This window comes from Cannabis sativa, chromosome 4 (assembly GCF_029168945.1).
Source record: "Cannabis sativa cultivar Pink pepper isolate KNU-18-1 chromosome 4, ASM2916894v1, whole genome shotgun sequence".
Lineage (NCBI taxonomy): Eukaryota > Viridiplantae > Streptophyta > Magnoliopsida > Rosales > Cannabaceae > Cannabis > Cannabis sativa.
The window spans coordinates 78,523,767-78,538,801 of record NC_083604.1 but is presented as its reverse complement, the minus strand read 5'-3'; the positions used below and the strand labels follow the sequence as shown (position 1 = coordinate 78,538,801).

Genomic DNA, 15,035 nt, shown 5'->3' with positions numbered 1-15,035 from the left:
TATTAAAAATATTGTTTATTGACTTTATAAATCTCTTATATAATTCATCATTTTTTTTTATATATACGTATAGTTATGTGGTTATGTAGCATATATTAGTTTCACATATTAGTTTCACATATATGTAATTTGTGAAATTTATATTACTTATCAAACTTTAATGAGTTTTAATAATTGAATTAATGTTATGTGTGATTGAAATTTGAAAAAAAAAATGAATTCATATGATGAAATATATATTTTTTGTGTTATAGTGGAAGAACGGTATCACATAATTGAACCAAACAAAGCTTATCAATACAAATACAAGGAAACAATTTAGTTTTTGTATGAGTAGAGTTTTTTTAGTGTTTATTTATTGTTCTGCTAACAAATTAAATCGAATTTTCAAGTGAGAGTGTTTTATTACTAAGTTTATATATGTATTGTTAGACCATTTTCCTTTCAGAAAAAAATGAAAGAATATACAAAGACAATAAGCTAACTTCTAATGAATTGAGAGGTGTGTGCTTAGCTTAAATAGATCCCATTATAAATTTGATCAATTTTAATAATGCTGTAATTAGTAACTGAGAGATTACGATATAAACTAATGACGATAATTTCTATGGCGATAAGACACAAATGTGCCACGTGGCAACATCAGAACGGTAGCAAAAAAGAGAAAATTCCAAAATAACATAAATCATTTCTTCAACTGGGTTTAGTATAAACGACAAAACCAGATCTGCCGTTTCGTCAAATTAGTAACTACTAACGACTTTGACAGAACTTCCAATTATACCCCTTCAAGTTTAATAAATCCCAATCAAAACGACCAAGTTTTACAAGGGCATTCCCGTCATTTCACAACATTCCTAAGTTTTGCCTCCAAATATTCCCATGTCTAAATCAGTGTACTTTTTCAGTCGGGAGTTTATGATTACTAAAAAAAATTAAGTATTTAAACCATGAAAGAAGCCAAGGTGTTTGTGAAAATGTGTAAGAGAAAATTGCGTTGGAAACTTTTCATTCAGTACATGAAATTAGTATATGAGACTGAGATATAGCAAAAGTAATAATGGGTGTGGAAAATCAGAAGAAAGAAGAAGACCAAACCAAGTCCAAGGGCTGGCTATGGTGGCTAATCGTGCTTGTACTAGCATCTATGGTGTTTGCTGCTGCTGTACTCACTCTTTTGAAGAATTTCGAACACTCCAACCCGAGTGGCCCCGGTGTACCTGATCACCCGGGTCCTATTGTTGCTGAGTATGCAAATGCTCTTGGAATGGCAATGCAATTCTTCGATATCCAAAAATGTAAACGCGAGACTTTTTGTGTACAAAGAATTTAATCAAAATCATGTCACATTACTTATTCTTTCAACGGGATCTTACGAAGCCTGTTCATACATGACATTGTCCTTTAATTTTGGTTTTAACATTTGATTAAATGTTTTTTTGTTTCTTTTTGTAGCTGGTAAGCTTGTGGATGACAGGGTTTGGTGGAGAGGTGATTCAGGGCTACAAGATGGGATTGGGAGTGATGGGATGGATTTGGATTTATCTAAGGGGATGTATGATGCTGGTGATCTTGTTAAGTTTGGATTTCCTATGGCTTTTACAGCAACAATTTTGTCTTGGGCAATTCTTGAATATGGTGATCAAATGAACTCTGTCAACCAATTGGGTTATGCTCAAGACTCTCTTAAGTGGATCACTGATTATCTTATCAATGCTCATCCTTCTCCCAATGTGCTCTTCATTCAGGTTTGTTATATTAGAAGATTTTAAAATTCATTTGGTTGGTAGAAATAAAAACATAGGAATAGAAATGAAATAAAATTTAAAACGCATTAAAGAAATTGATTTCTCATATTGCATCGGAATAGTCTTTCAGGTTTTTGAATGACATTCTAATATTTTAAAATGCAATAGAACAAAGTAACAGAATAAAACTTGATTCATTTTCCATTCTATTTCATTACCTCTAAGTAAATTGATAAAAGCAATGATAGTTTCATCTCTATATTTATCGTTCATTCTTAGGTGGGTGATCCTAGTTTGGACCACAAGTGTTGGCAAAGACCAGAAGCCATGACAGAGAAAAGACCTACCATACAAATCAACACAACTTTTCAAGGAACAGAAGTTGCAGCAGAAACAGCAGCAGCAATGGCATCAGCTTCTCTTGTTTTCAAGAAAATCAACTCTTCTTACTCCAACTTGCTCCTCATACATGCCCAGCAGCTATTTACTTTTGCTGATACTTATCGGGGTTCATACAGCGTAAGCTTTCCACAAGTGAAGGAATTCTACAACTCAACAGGTTATGGTGACGAGCTGTTGTGGGCTGCAGCATGGTTATACCATGCAACTAGAGACGAGTCGTATCTCAGTTATGTAACTGAGATAAACGGGCAAGCATTCGCTAATTGGGGAAGTTTGAGTTGGTTTAGTTGGGATGATAAGCATGCTGGAACTCAGGTGCTCTTTTTGTTTTTGTTTGATTGGTTTTGTGGCTGTAAAAAGAGTATAATTTGATCAATTTTTCGAGCAGGTTCTCTTGTCTAGGATCAATTTTTTTGGTGGTAAAGAGATGACAGTTACAGAGAATGTTGATCTTCAGATGTATAGAAAGACTGCTGAAATTATCATGTGTGGACTTTTACCTGATTCACCAACATCTACATCCAGCAGAACACAAAGTAAGGCTCTTTACATGTTGATAAATAAGAAGATTGAAGTAAATGATTTAAAGGGAAATTGCTAATTTTTGTTTTTGGATGAAGATGGTTTAATTTGGGTGATAGAGTGGCATTCTCTACAACACTCCATGGCTTCTGCATTTCTAGCTGTGCTTTACAGTGACTACATGCTCACATCCCAAACCGAAATGCTTTACTGCGATGGCAAATCGTTCAAGCCAGAAGATCTTCGGAAATTCGCCATGTCACAGGTGCATCATATGTTTATCGTTGATCGGTTTTAAGATGAAATCTCATAATTTTAAGGCAATTGGTGGTGAAACTCCTTAAGTTTTGAAATTTATACTTATCTCCCTGATTTTTTTTTTTTGCCAATACTCTCTTAACTTTATTTTTATTTGCAAATTTAAACCGTCGGTTAAATTTCACATGTATACATGTGACATTAAAACTTCAAAGCAATTAAAAATATATCATGTATACACAAACGTACACGGTGACAATTACCACAAAAATAAAAAAATTAAAGAGTTAATTGTATAATGTAAAAAGATTCGCGGCCAATTACCCTAATAGTTTAACATAAATTAACTGATCCACAAAAAAAAATTAAAAGAAGAAAATTGTGTGTAACAATATTGAACAATTCAAAATAAAATCTAATCCAAATTTTTTCTAAAAACTGGTTTGTTGCAATATTATTTTTTCAGGTGGATTATGTGTTGGGGCAAAATCCCATGGAGATGAGCTATGTTGTTGGATATGGTAGTAACTTTCCCCAATATGTTCACCACAGAGGATCTTCAATTCCAGTTGATGCAGAAACTGGTTGTAAGGATGGGTTTAAATGGCTATACTCACCAAAACCCAATCCAAATGAAGCTATTGGTGCACTTGTTGGTGGACCTTTTTTCAATGACACATATAATGATGTTAGGAACAATTCAATGCAAACTGAACCAAGTACTTACAACAATGCTCTCTTTGTGGCTCTTCTCTCTGGTTTGGTTACCACTTCTTCTGTGGTTCAATCTTTTTCATAGATTAACTTTTTTTCTGTTTTTTGTTTTAACTGTAAATATGTACTATTGAACATTACATTACAACCTATACGTTGTGTATAATCACACTTCAAGAATTTATTAGTTTAAACAAAAATAATGGCAATTAAAGAAACCAGAAATTAACAAATAAAACAGAACCATTCTATGACAGAGTGTTGTAGCATCATAAAACAAAAAACAACCAATTTAAGGATAGTTTATCTCAAGTGATTACTACTAGGATTTAATCCCCGTGATGAACCATCTTGTGATAAATCTTTATTTAGAAATGTTGCTCAGAGTTACACTAATGATTCTCAAAGGCTTAGCCTTTTAGCATATCTTCATAAGTCTTGTTTTGGAAGACCAATCCATAAAAAAAATTAGTGTTGTATACATTATGATCAATATATTTACTCTATAAGATTGTATTATTAGAATATTTCTAATTAAGGAAATAAAATAATATTATTGATTCTGATAAATGAATATTTTATATTCATTGAATCTGGACAGAATCAATTACGTAATATTCTATATATGGTCAGATTTCTATATTCATTACGGATTTGATTTCGAATTAATTGTCAAAATATTCGACAATTAATGTGGCACGAATCGATGGAGTATCTCACCTATAAATATAGGGTCTCGGTCCCCGAGCTCCTCACTCATTCTGTTCATAACAGCAAATTCCATCTAAAGAGAGTTGAGAGAGCGAGGAAGCCCGATTACCCATGGTAGTCAATTTCCTTTGCAGATCAAAGCTTATGTGGGTTTGAAGCTCAAGAATCAATGGCTGGAGGTATTTCGATCCTTAAATTATAGTGCATATATGTTTGATTAATTCTGCACTTTATACTTAAACATATATATTTCAGTTTATACATATAAATGTCTAACAGTTGGTATCAGAGCGGTTTTTATCTCTGCCTTGATTTTAGTTTGAGTTTCATATATATATATACTCGTATATACAGTGTGTTTATATATATATATATATATATATTTAATTCAGTGTTGATATATATATTTATTTTCGTTTGTGTATATATTTATATATTCATATTCATTCAATCACAATTATATATATGCATATATATTTTCATACATATATACTTGTTTATTCATTCAGTTCATATATATATATATTCATATACATATATATATATATTTTCTTCATTTCATTACGTATATATGTTGTATATATATATATATCTTTATATATCTAAATGCTATATACAAATATATACATATATACATTTCATGTTTATATATATACATACAGTATTTTTATTTTTCTGTATATATATGTATATATATTTATTTATATATATATATTGTATATGTATTAATACATTCATATATTAATATAGATTGTTCTAAGCATGAAAATCCACTTTGAAAAAACAAAGAAATCTCAAAATTATTTTTCAGAAAATTTTGGTGATTTTTAAAGTCTTTGTTTTATGTATTTTCGATGCATAAAATCTATATGAATGTCTTAATTTTTGCATTTAGATTCATTTGGAATTGATTTCATGATTTTTGGAAGTTTAAGGAAATTTTATCATGTCATTTATGGCAGTGTATTTTTCAAAAAAAAAAAAAAGGGAAAAAATTTCGATTTTTTTTTTATATATTTTTTATTTATTTGGAAATATAAATTATTCTCCTATTGTTAATTTAGTCAATAAATTACATTCATTGATTTCCATTTTTAATTTAATACATATATTTAGAATTAATATGTTATTTAGTATAAACTGAAAATGGAAATTTGTTTTAATATGGTAATTAATTACATGATTTATTTAGGCATGTAATAATTGTGCAATTTGTATAATTGTGCATTTAATTATTTATTACCAAATTTATGTAATTTATTGTTTAAATTAATAAAATTTGAAAAATCTGCCATTAAGTATAGTCTTTAATTTTGCATTTAATTCATTCCATATAATTAATTGTACTAATTTGTATAATTACCTTATTTATACAAATTAATTATTAGTATAAATATTTAAGATATTATATGGTCATAAATGCATAATTAATTATATATTATGGAATTAAGCATTTAATTTATTATCATACAATAATTGTATTAATTTGTATTTATTTGGCAAATTTATGTTTAATGCAATTAATTTAGATTTGTATGATTTAAATGCTATACATAAATTCCTTTTATAGTGCTAGATATATTTAGAAATATTCAAACATTAAGATAGGTTGAATATTTTATATAGCACATTAAGTTTCATAAAACTTCATAAAATATTCATAAAACTTCCTAAAATGAATAAAATATGAATAAAATGTAAGTAATTTTGTGGTTTGACATAAGAAAACATGAATTTGCGACAAATGCTCATATCTAGAACGGTTTTTAATGATCTTCGGACGACCACACTAGGAGCATTAATCTCAGTGATTGTCTACTATGTTAATAACGAAATTACTTTTAGGTAGAGCCCAATACCTAATGTCAAAGTGAAAATATAATTTTATATAATTAGGGAGTAGCCACAACATCCTTATTTGTATAAAATTATATATTAATTAAAATTCACCTTAATGGACATAACTTGTAATTAATTATATAGGTATAATAATTTTACCCCACAGGGATTTTATTATATTTGTATAATTAATTAGGATAATATGTTAAATTAAATTCTCTTAATTTACCCCACATGGAGTTATGATGATTTAATTTAATAGTGTTATCACAAATTTAATAAAGATAGATAATAAACTTCATTTTCCTAAACTAATTGTTTAATTAAATCTATCATAAAGTTCATATAATTTTATTAAATTTAAAATTTAGCCCACAGGCAATTTTGGATTTAATAAAATTTTAATCTTCAGTTTATACTTTGGTGTCAAGTGAACCACATAATTTTAAATAATTAGGGAGTAGCCACAGCATCCTTAATTATATAAAATTATATACATTAAGTGGATTAAGATCACATAATGGACATGAATTATGTGAGCATAATAATCTTACCCTACAGGGATTTTATTATATTTACATAATTAATATATTAAATTGAATTCTCTTAATTTATCCCACAGGGAATTATGTAGATTTAATTTAATAATTTTATAATAAAGTATAAAATTTTGAAACATTTATAAATAATTAAGTGTTTCATACATTTCATTGAGATAGAAATATTAAACTTTAAGTTTTTCATAAATTGTGTAAATCTATCATAATCTACATCTAAATCTAATCTTATTAAATTAAAAATTTAGCCCACAGGCAATTTTTGTTTAATAAGATTTCATATGTAAGCATGTTTATTCATTGGTAAAAACATGATTCATTTAAACCTCAAAACTATATATGTAATTTTATTACATCACTATTCATAAATTTCTTCCATACCAGTAGAAATTTCCAAAAAATTTATTCTGATAACTTAATCTAAAATGTACAGTCTTTACTGTATAATTAAGAAAAATAAATCACACTTTATTATCACCAATAAATTTTAATTTATTGTGTATGAATTCATTCTAATATAGTTAATGTGATTATTAACACATAGTGGATTATTTTAGATTGTTATTCCACATTCATAAATTTCTTGCAAGGTTTACAAATAAACCTAAGAAAGTCAGTAACTGTGAGCAAATCTTATCCACAGACAAGATAAGTTCTCACATTTAGAAGTTTAAGGAACAAGCAATATAGTAGTGACTTTGTTTTAAAATTGGCAAAGACCTTTATGTTCCAAGATTCTATTGAAACTTGATTTAGACACATTTAGAGGTCCTTACTACAAATGATGTCACTCATAAAGATATGCAAGTTCAATCTGACAATAAGAAATGTGTTATTAATAAGAATTCTTCTACATTATAGCACCAAAAATTATGGAACATATCTCCATAAATAGAATAAATGTTAGTAAATGGTGGGGATCTTCATTACACTAGATTTTACTAACTTTATTTAGAACTTGTGTGAATTTCATTAAGAATATGTATTCCAACAAGTCAAAATCGGTGCATATTAGAATTCTATCATATTAGAAATCATACAAGTCAATTAATTTTGAAGACATGGACTCAAATTTCGCATCTCATTTTTAACGATTACTCACATAAATTATTTTCTACAAAAGTATAGATTTATATGTTTCAAAGACATTTAAATCTTAAGTAGAGAAATGGTGCATTTTGCATATTAAGATAGTGAGATCAAATATAAAATGGAGAATACTACATTAAAATTCGTGAGTATGGATAAACTCCCAGTCTATTTGCAAAGTTTCTTTAAAAGCATGGGTTCATTGCCCGATACATATGCTTGGTACACCTAAATTATAGTGTGTAACAGATTTAAGAAACTAAGCATTTTTTTGGACATGGGGTGGAGCCTACATAGCAAACTCCAATCTTTCCTAAATCTTTGTCTATTGATACTCAACAATGGGGTGTACATATCGAATCGTGTTCTAACCAAAGTTGTTTCTCAAACATATTTTGAGTTGTGATAAGGTTGAAAACCGACTTGATGACATGTACACATTTTATAAATACCCATATATATTTAGAGTACAATTGTCAAAGAAAAGATCTGGGCCCTAAACCATAAATGAGCATATTTCATTTGAAAAGCTATAAGGTTTAAGGGTTACATATTTTATTATCCATCTCACAACACTAGAATTGTGGAATTAAGAATTGACTTGATCAGTGGGAGTGATCAATCTAGGAACCTAGTTTCCGAGAAAGATCATTCATATTTTCTCAAACTTCCACCTCAAGTGTTAGATTAATTATGATTCACAACAACCCTTAAGATTACTGGTTATTGAGAATTCATAACTAATCATTAATAATATACAAGTCATTGGTAAAATTCTAATAAGTTATGTTATTTAGTAATTGCTTACAATTTCTAAAATAACATGCTATTGAACCATTTGCTCTTTTAAGAGTTTGTTGGTCCATCCTTAAGATAACTTATTAGAACAGTAAGATCAATGTATTCTAGTGATCACATTTTGTACAATAAGAGTTCAACTACAATATTAATTTGAGACACAAATTAAATTATAGAATGATAAAGAATTGAAGTTGTAGTACAATATGCCATGAATGAAGAAATGAATATTAAATAGCAATAAAGTTTATCTTTAGTAAAGTTGCCTAATGGGGTGGAGAACATTAATTAAGCATAGATTTTTTCACCAATAATATTCATTAGGCAACATTGAGAAACATAAAGATATAAAAGAATATTCATTGCTAAGAAGTTCATTTTGAACTAAGAATCAATAACAAAGGAGATTTACATTCTCAATTGTTTTTTTTTTATAAAAGATTCTATTATAGACCTTGGCATTTGTTGCTTGTTTTAATTCATTAATCAATTCCAAACAGTGAACTAGAGGAGAATGTATACAGACTGCCATAAATTTTTCCTCTAATAGTGGTGAACATATGCAAGCTTAAGGTGTCTACCTGTAGATTAAAACAAACATCTCACAAATTGGTATTATATCATCTTTTCCTTTAGGTTTGAAAAGAGAATTATTGAAATAATTATATACCAGAAGGTTAGTGGGAGTAATATTTGTTTTATACGTAGACAATATGTTACTTGCAAATGATGATAAAAGTTTTCTATATAAGTTAAAATAATTCATATCTCAAATTATTATTTTGAGATAAGGAATATAAATAATATATACAATTTTAATTAATTAGAGAGTAGCCACAGCATCTCTGATTAAATAAAATTATGTATTATTCATCTGATATAACTTTTATCTTTAAGTGTGATAAATATAACTCGAACTAGCATCTGAAAAATGATGTGGAGTGAGAATAAATTAAGAACATTCATTTGCTTCTATTTTAGAAGCCTAATGTATGCCTAAGAGTCTGAATAAGACTTTGCATTACATTTGTTTCAGGATCGTTAAGTAGTATCAGAATAACTAAAGTTAAGACCACTTTATTTTTCATACAAAGTGATGAGGTATCTTTAAGATACTAAAAATTATATTCATACATATTTTAAGATGAATTGACCATCTGGAAATATAGTTAACCAATTAGATTCTAACACACTTCACTGGTTGTATTGATTCACATAAATTAATATTTTATTACGTCCTTAAGATTACCAGTAAGTTATATTGTAGAGAATCTTGATTGATATTTCCACTATAGAAGTCAGATTCATTTATTGTTTTGAGGATACATCTCGTATGATGTATTATAGAGTTTCATAGTAGGCCTAGAGTTCAGAATTACAGTTTCATTAGGCCATTAAGAAAATTTTGCGATAAATTCAGCTACAATATTTATGGCTAATAATTCTAAGAGTACTGGTCGAAGCTAGCATATCGACATTAAGTATTTAGCCATAAAAAGGCGTGATAAGTGGTCATTAATCACGCAAGGCATGCCGCAACACAAATTCAAGGATCATAAAGTAAATATGGGATTCAGTTAACCCATATGCAGTTTTTTTATTTGTACAACCAAAAATTATTTAATGAAACTCTAATTTCGATATTTTCTCATATTTATGTGCACCTTAATTTCATCTGAGAAAATTATCGTAAGAGGACCTGAATAAACATAAGGGTTAGGGTTTATTCACTTAAGTACATTGCCACATAAAGTACATTGTTATATAATAAATATATCGTAATACATGGAAGATAATACTCGACTTATAATGAGGACATGTCGCTATGATTCGTATGTTTATTATATAATGAGGAACGTTTGGGTTTGAATGTTTTAGTTTAAATGCTGACCAAGTGGGAGAATATTAGAATATTTCTAATTAAGGAAATAAAATAATATTATTGATTCTGATAAATGAATATTTTATATTCATTGAATGCTGATGAATCAATTACGTAATATTCTATATATGGTCAGATTTCTATATTCATTACCTGATTTGATTTCCTGAATTAATTGTCAAAATATTCTGACAATTAATGTGGCACAGATACTGATGGAGTATCTCACCTATAAATATAGGGTCTCGGTCCCCGAGCTCCTCACTCATTCTGTTCATAACAGCAAATTCCATCTAAAGAGAGTTGAGAGAGCGAGGAAGCCCGATTACCCATGGTAGTCAATTTCCTTTGCAGATCAAAGCTTATGTGGGTTTGAAGCTCAAGAATCAATGGCTGGAGGTATTTCGATCCTTAAATTATAGTGCATATATGTTTGATTAATTCCGCACTTTATACTTAAACATATATATTTCAGTTTATACATATAAATGTCTAACATGTATTTATATCCAATATCTTTTTTGTTTTCTCTCCAAAATCCAGCTTTAGCCACAGTTGGGTGGGGGTCCCTACCTTTGAAAACACCAACATTCTCGCTAGAAATTGTAGCACTCTTAGCTAGACTATCAGCTACACTATTAGCAATGAAAACTAAATTATATCGAAGATGAATATTAAAATAAGTGATAAATTGACAAAATTATCCTCACTTTATTTATTAAATTTATATAAAGAGAGGTATTAGAATCATTTTAGCTTTACTCTATTTAGTCATGTAATGTAATCCTCATTACATAAGTTTTTTCATGTAACGGAAATTCCCTTAATGTAGTCTTCATTACATTGTAATTCTATTATATCACTTTTAAAAGCAAACTGAACATTGTAATGATAATCATAATCCCATTATGCTTACCATTACAACAAACCATCACGACCTAAGGCTCTTTAAAGCATTTAAAACTAAACAAGAAGTTTTCCTGCATTTCCAATCAACCAGTCAAAACTTTTTGGAGAAAGCACTCACCATCATCACCTGCGCATCAGAGTGAACCACCAACTTGTTGTTCACCCTTTCTTCCTTGGCCCAATCAAGTGCCAAAACCAAAGCATAAGCTTCAGCTTCAAGAGCTGAACAAGTTTCGACCAAACCATTTATTTGCTGTTTGTTCACCCACACTGCTGCAATACCCAGCAGCAGCCCATCTTTCCAAGAAGCATCAACAAAGAAAAAGTCTTCACCAGAAACCAGATAGTAGCAGTTTTCGAATTTTCACCTGATCTCTACAGTTGAGAATTTCCGAGAACATTGACTTTACCGTGATAGATCGCCTTCTCATTACAAATAACACTCCCTTGAATGAGGCTTCTAATTCTTTGATTCCAAACTTCCAAACACACACAACCAGCAAAAGCCAACAAACAAACCTGCCAAATTCTCAAGAAACACAAGGAAGGAAAGACCTGGTATATTATCAATAAGAAGAAAGATACTTCCTAAATCTACTTACATCCAATAATTAATAGAAAAAACAACTCTCCATTGCATTTCTCACAGAATGTAAAATGATCTTATTACAAAGTCATACTCTTGTATAAGAGACATACTTATAACAAAATTATTTCATATCCAAGTACTTCCTTTCAAGCTCTGTCCTCAGCTCGGAACTCATGATTGGAAAGAGCAAATCAAGATGAGCCCCGACACTTTTCATTGACCAGAGGTGCTGTTAGGGAAAAAGAAAATCCCGAAGGAAAAACACCTCAGGTTATTTCAGGCCTCTCATCTGACGCAGCCCAAGATAGAAGCAACAAATGTAAAGGAATTAGATTCATGCTATTATCGCCGTCTTCTTTTAGAGACTGCTGCGCGCTTTCTGGACATCCTGAGGATCACCAGGAAGCCGATGAGGACTAACTGAAGAATTATCAGCATCTTCAAACCTGGAATAACCAAAAACTCGAACACTGAAATACATACAAGATTGGGTTCAACAAATATTGTATGTATGTCAAGGAATAATAATAGCATACCTTTAAGTTTCTCAATCAAGTCATCCAAATTCATCCCTCCCTTTTTGGTCTGGCCAAGATTACTGACAGTTGAGAGTTCTTCATCATTGTTGCTAAACGAGACACCATTGTCACTTTTATATTCTATGTTTCCACCCATGATGCATGAGTTTGGACAACGGATACCGCCATCATTCTCATCACTTCCATCACAACAATCTGCAAATATAACAAGCAAACAAAGAATTCAAGAAGACCATTCAGGAACAAGAAAATGGGATTCCAAACAATATTCAATAAGTTTACATACGGCTTTCTGAATGTAGATGATGATATCTATACATATGAATCTACTAATTTTGATCAATCCCTCATTTGTGATTAATGCAAATTTTGATTCACTCATTCATTTTCAAACCCCCCTTTGTCTTTTAAAATTCTTTTTTGGTTCAAATCAGACAACATATGCCCACAATGTAAGGATCAAAAAACATATTCTATATAAGTTTCAGTCCTTAAGTAACTAACAAAAGAAGAAAAAGAATGTCATGATAAAATGGTTATGTAAATAAAAAAGCTTTACCACAAATACGATCATTTACACGAGAAGAAAATATAAATTGTGGTGTGCTTCCTAAGTTTCTACAATAAAATTTGCTTTTAGGACAAGCTGAAGTTCCTGCAATTAGGGCAAAAAAAAAAAACAGAGTTAACAATAATATTCATAGCAGCAATTGGTGAAGAAAACAATACAATAATAAGAAAACAATACCAGGCTCATCAGTCCCATCGACACAATCACAATAATTATCGTTGAGACGATCTCGATTAAACGATTTTGAACCGTCCTTGCATTTGATTACTTGAGAAGCAAAGTAGTTCTCATCTGTAACCAAAATTGAATAACAGAAATCAATATTTGAGATGTGGGTATGTTCCAAAACATCCGAAATTGGTAATTGAAATTAGTTACCTAGAGGATGAACTCCAAGGAGTGATGATAGAGAAGAGTGGATGGTGGCGAGGAGTAGAAGAGAAACGAAAGTGGTCTCCATGGAAATGGGATTGTTGGCCTCTGTCTCCGATTGGCGGGTTTACCACTTTCATGAGTATGCAAGTATGCAAGTCAAAGTCTTTGCAAAGTGCAAACCCTTTCACTTTGTTTGACATTTCAATAAAATAAGAGTTAATATAAGTGTGTTCGCGGTGCGGTAGGTGTGAGTTTTGGTTATTTTTTCAAACCTAAAACATATGTAGTTTTTGTAATTTTTTAAATTATAACTTTACCGTGAGATTTTAAAATTGCAAAATGTATTGTGTAGTTTGACGAAAATACAAATTGTAACTGCACCGTAGATGATTTCAAACTATATTTTTTATGCGATATGGTGTAGTGTGAACAGTTTGATGTACACTCTTAGTAGGCATTACAAATAATGTTATCTGGTACCTCAATCTTATCAATTACATCTTGATTAAAAGTCTACCTGACTAAATTATAAGCAACAAAATTAAAAGATCTAGAAACTTTCGAAAAATTATAATTATCAATTTTTCATTTTGAGTTTTACCCCTTGACAGTTTTAATAATTATGTCAAAGGAATTACATCCTATAATAACAAATTGTAAGTCTTAGCAAAAGGCAAAAGTTTGGTACCAACTCAAAGCACCTTTCTTACATGATCTTGAGCTACTACCGCAAGCATCATAGTTCCCTCCCTAACTACCACATTGCTGTTAAGTTTGATTTAGTCTATGGGTGGAGGAGCTCACTCAGTGACAACAAGAAAAAGTTGTAATGAAACAAAAAAAAGTAATTCTGCTCTGTATAAAAATTAGAATTAGAATCAATATAACAATATATGTTATACATATGGTTATTATGTATCTTGTTATTTTTCGCTCTTCATATAATGCCAAGGGCCAACTACAATAAACGCATATAAAAATATATCGTCAACATTCACTTCTTTCACACTAAAACTCTAAATGAATTTGACTAAATCCCACAATCTAGTCCCCAATTCATGTACAGGAATGAAATCTTAAAGAGAAACTCTTCACAGATAAGAAGTCATGTTACAATTTAATGTTCATCCGTTCATTAAGGATGGATCTAACTAAAAGCGCAATGAATAGAATGTTCTACCAAAATATTTTATGCGGTTCATGCATTTTGCTATATATGTATAAAATTTGAGTTTTTTTTTTTTTTTAATAAAAACAAACAAAAACAGAAAGATAGAAACATTGTTGAAAAAAAAAATAGGAAAAAACTCAATACTGAATTCAATTATCACATTGTAGGTAGGGAATTTCTTCAAGCCTTGAATTTAATCATTAAGCAATAGACGTGACAATATTTATGTTAAGAATTATTAACACTTGTTAATAACTAATTTAGTATATTGAACTCTAGAATAGTACTGAGATTGGAAAACTAAAAACAGTGACTCCAGAATTGATTGATTATTACAAAGTCATACTTGCATTGCAGCTGC

The 15,035-nt window shown here is 29.8% G+C and overlaps 2 protein-coding genes across 2 annotated transcripts; one reads left to right on the top strand and one right to left on the bottom strand.

The window, feature by feature from the left end:
* The first annotated feature begins 687 nt into the window (after positions 1–687).
* Positions 688–3,900, top strand: LOC115712466 (endoglucanase 24). The gene is made up of 6 exons (XM_030640743.2): positions 688–1,298; positions 1,456–1,748; positions 2,028–2,465; positions 2,539–2,686; positions 2,771–2,937; positions 3,397–3,900. Exons 1-6 carry the CDS (start codon positions 1,061–1,063, stop codon positions 3,727–3,729), a joined length of 1,617 nt encoding a protein of 538 aa, XP_030496603.2. The 5' UTR covers positions 688–1,060; the 3' UTR covers positions 3,730–3,900.
* An 8,140-nt stretch (positions 3,901–12,040) lies between these two features.
* Positions 12,041–13,702, bottom strand: LOC115715224 (glucosidase 2 subunit beta). The gene is made up of 5 exons (XM_030644065.2): positions 13,507–13,702; positions 13,306–13,419; positions 13,117–13,212; positions 12,555–12,752; positions 12,041–12,464 (listed from the first exon to the last, which is right to left on the bottom strand). Exons 1-5 carry the CDS (start codon positions 13,586–13,588, stop codon positions 12,361–12,363), a joined length of 594 nt encoding a protein of 197 aa, XP_030499925.2. The 5' UTR covers positions 13,589–13,702; the 3' UTR covers positions 12,041–12,360.
* Positions 13,703–15,035: the final 1,333 nt, after the last annotated feature.

Coding starts and splice junctions, on each gene's coding strand:
- LOC115715224 (XM_030644065.2), bottom strand. CDS start 13,588: ATGGAGACCACTTTCGTTTCTCTTCTACTCCTCGCCACCATCCACTCT. Junction 13,213..13,305: donor CGATGGGACTGATGAGCCTG/GTATTGTTTTCT, acceptor CCCTAATTGCAG/GAACTTCAGCTTGTCCTAAA. Junction 12,753..13,116: donor TGTAAATGATCGTATTTGTG/GTAAAGCTTTTT, acceptor TTATATTTGCAG/ATTGTTGTGATGGAAGTGAT.
- LOC115712466 (XM_030640743.2), top strand. CDS start 1,061: ATGGGTGTGGAAAATCAGAAGAAAGAAGAAGACCAAACCAAGTCCAAG. Junction 2,687..2,770: donor TACATCCAGCAGAACACAAA/GTAAGGCTCTTT, acceptor TTTTGGATGAAG/ATGGTTTAATTTGGGTGATA. Junction 2,938..3,396: donor GGAAATTCGCCATGTCACAG/GTGCATCATATG, acceptor TTATTTTTTCAG/GTGGATTATGTGTTGGGGCA.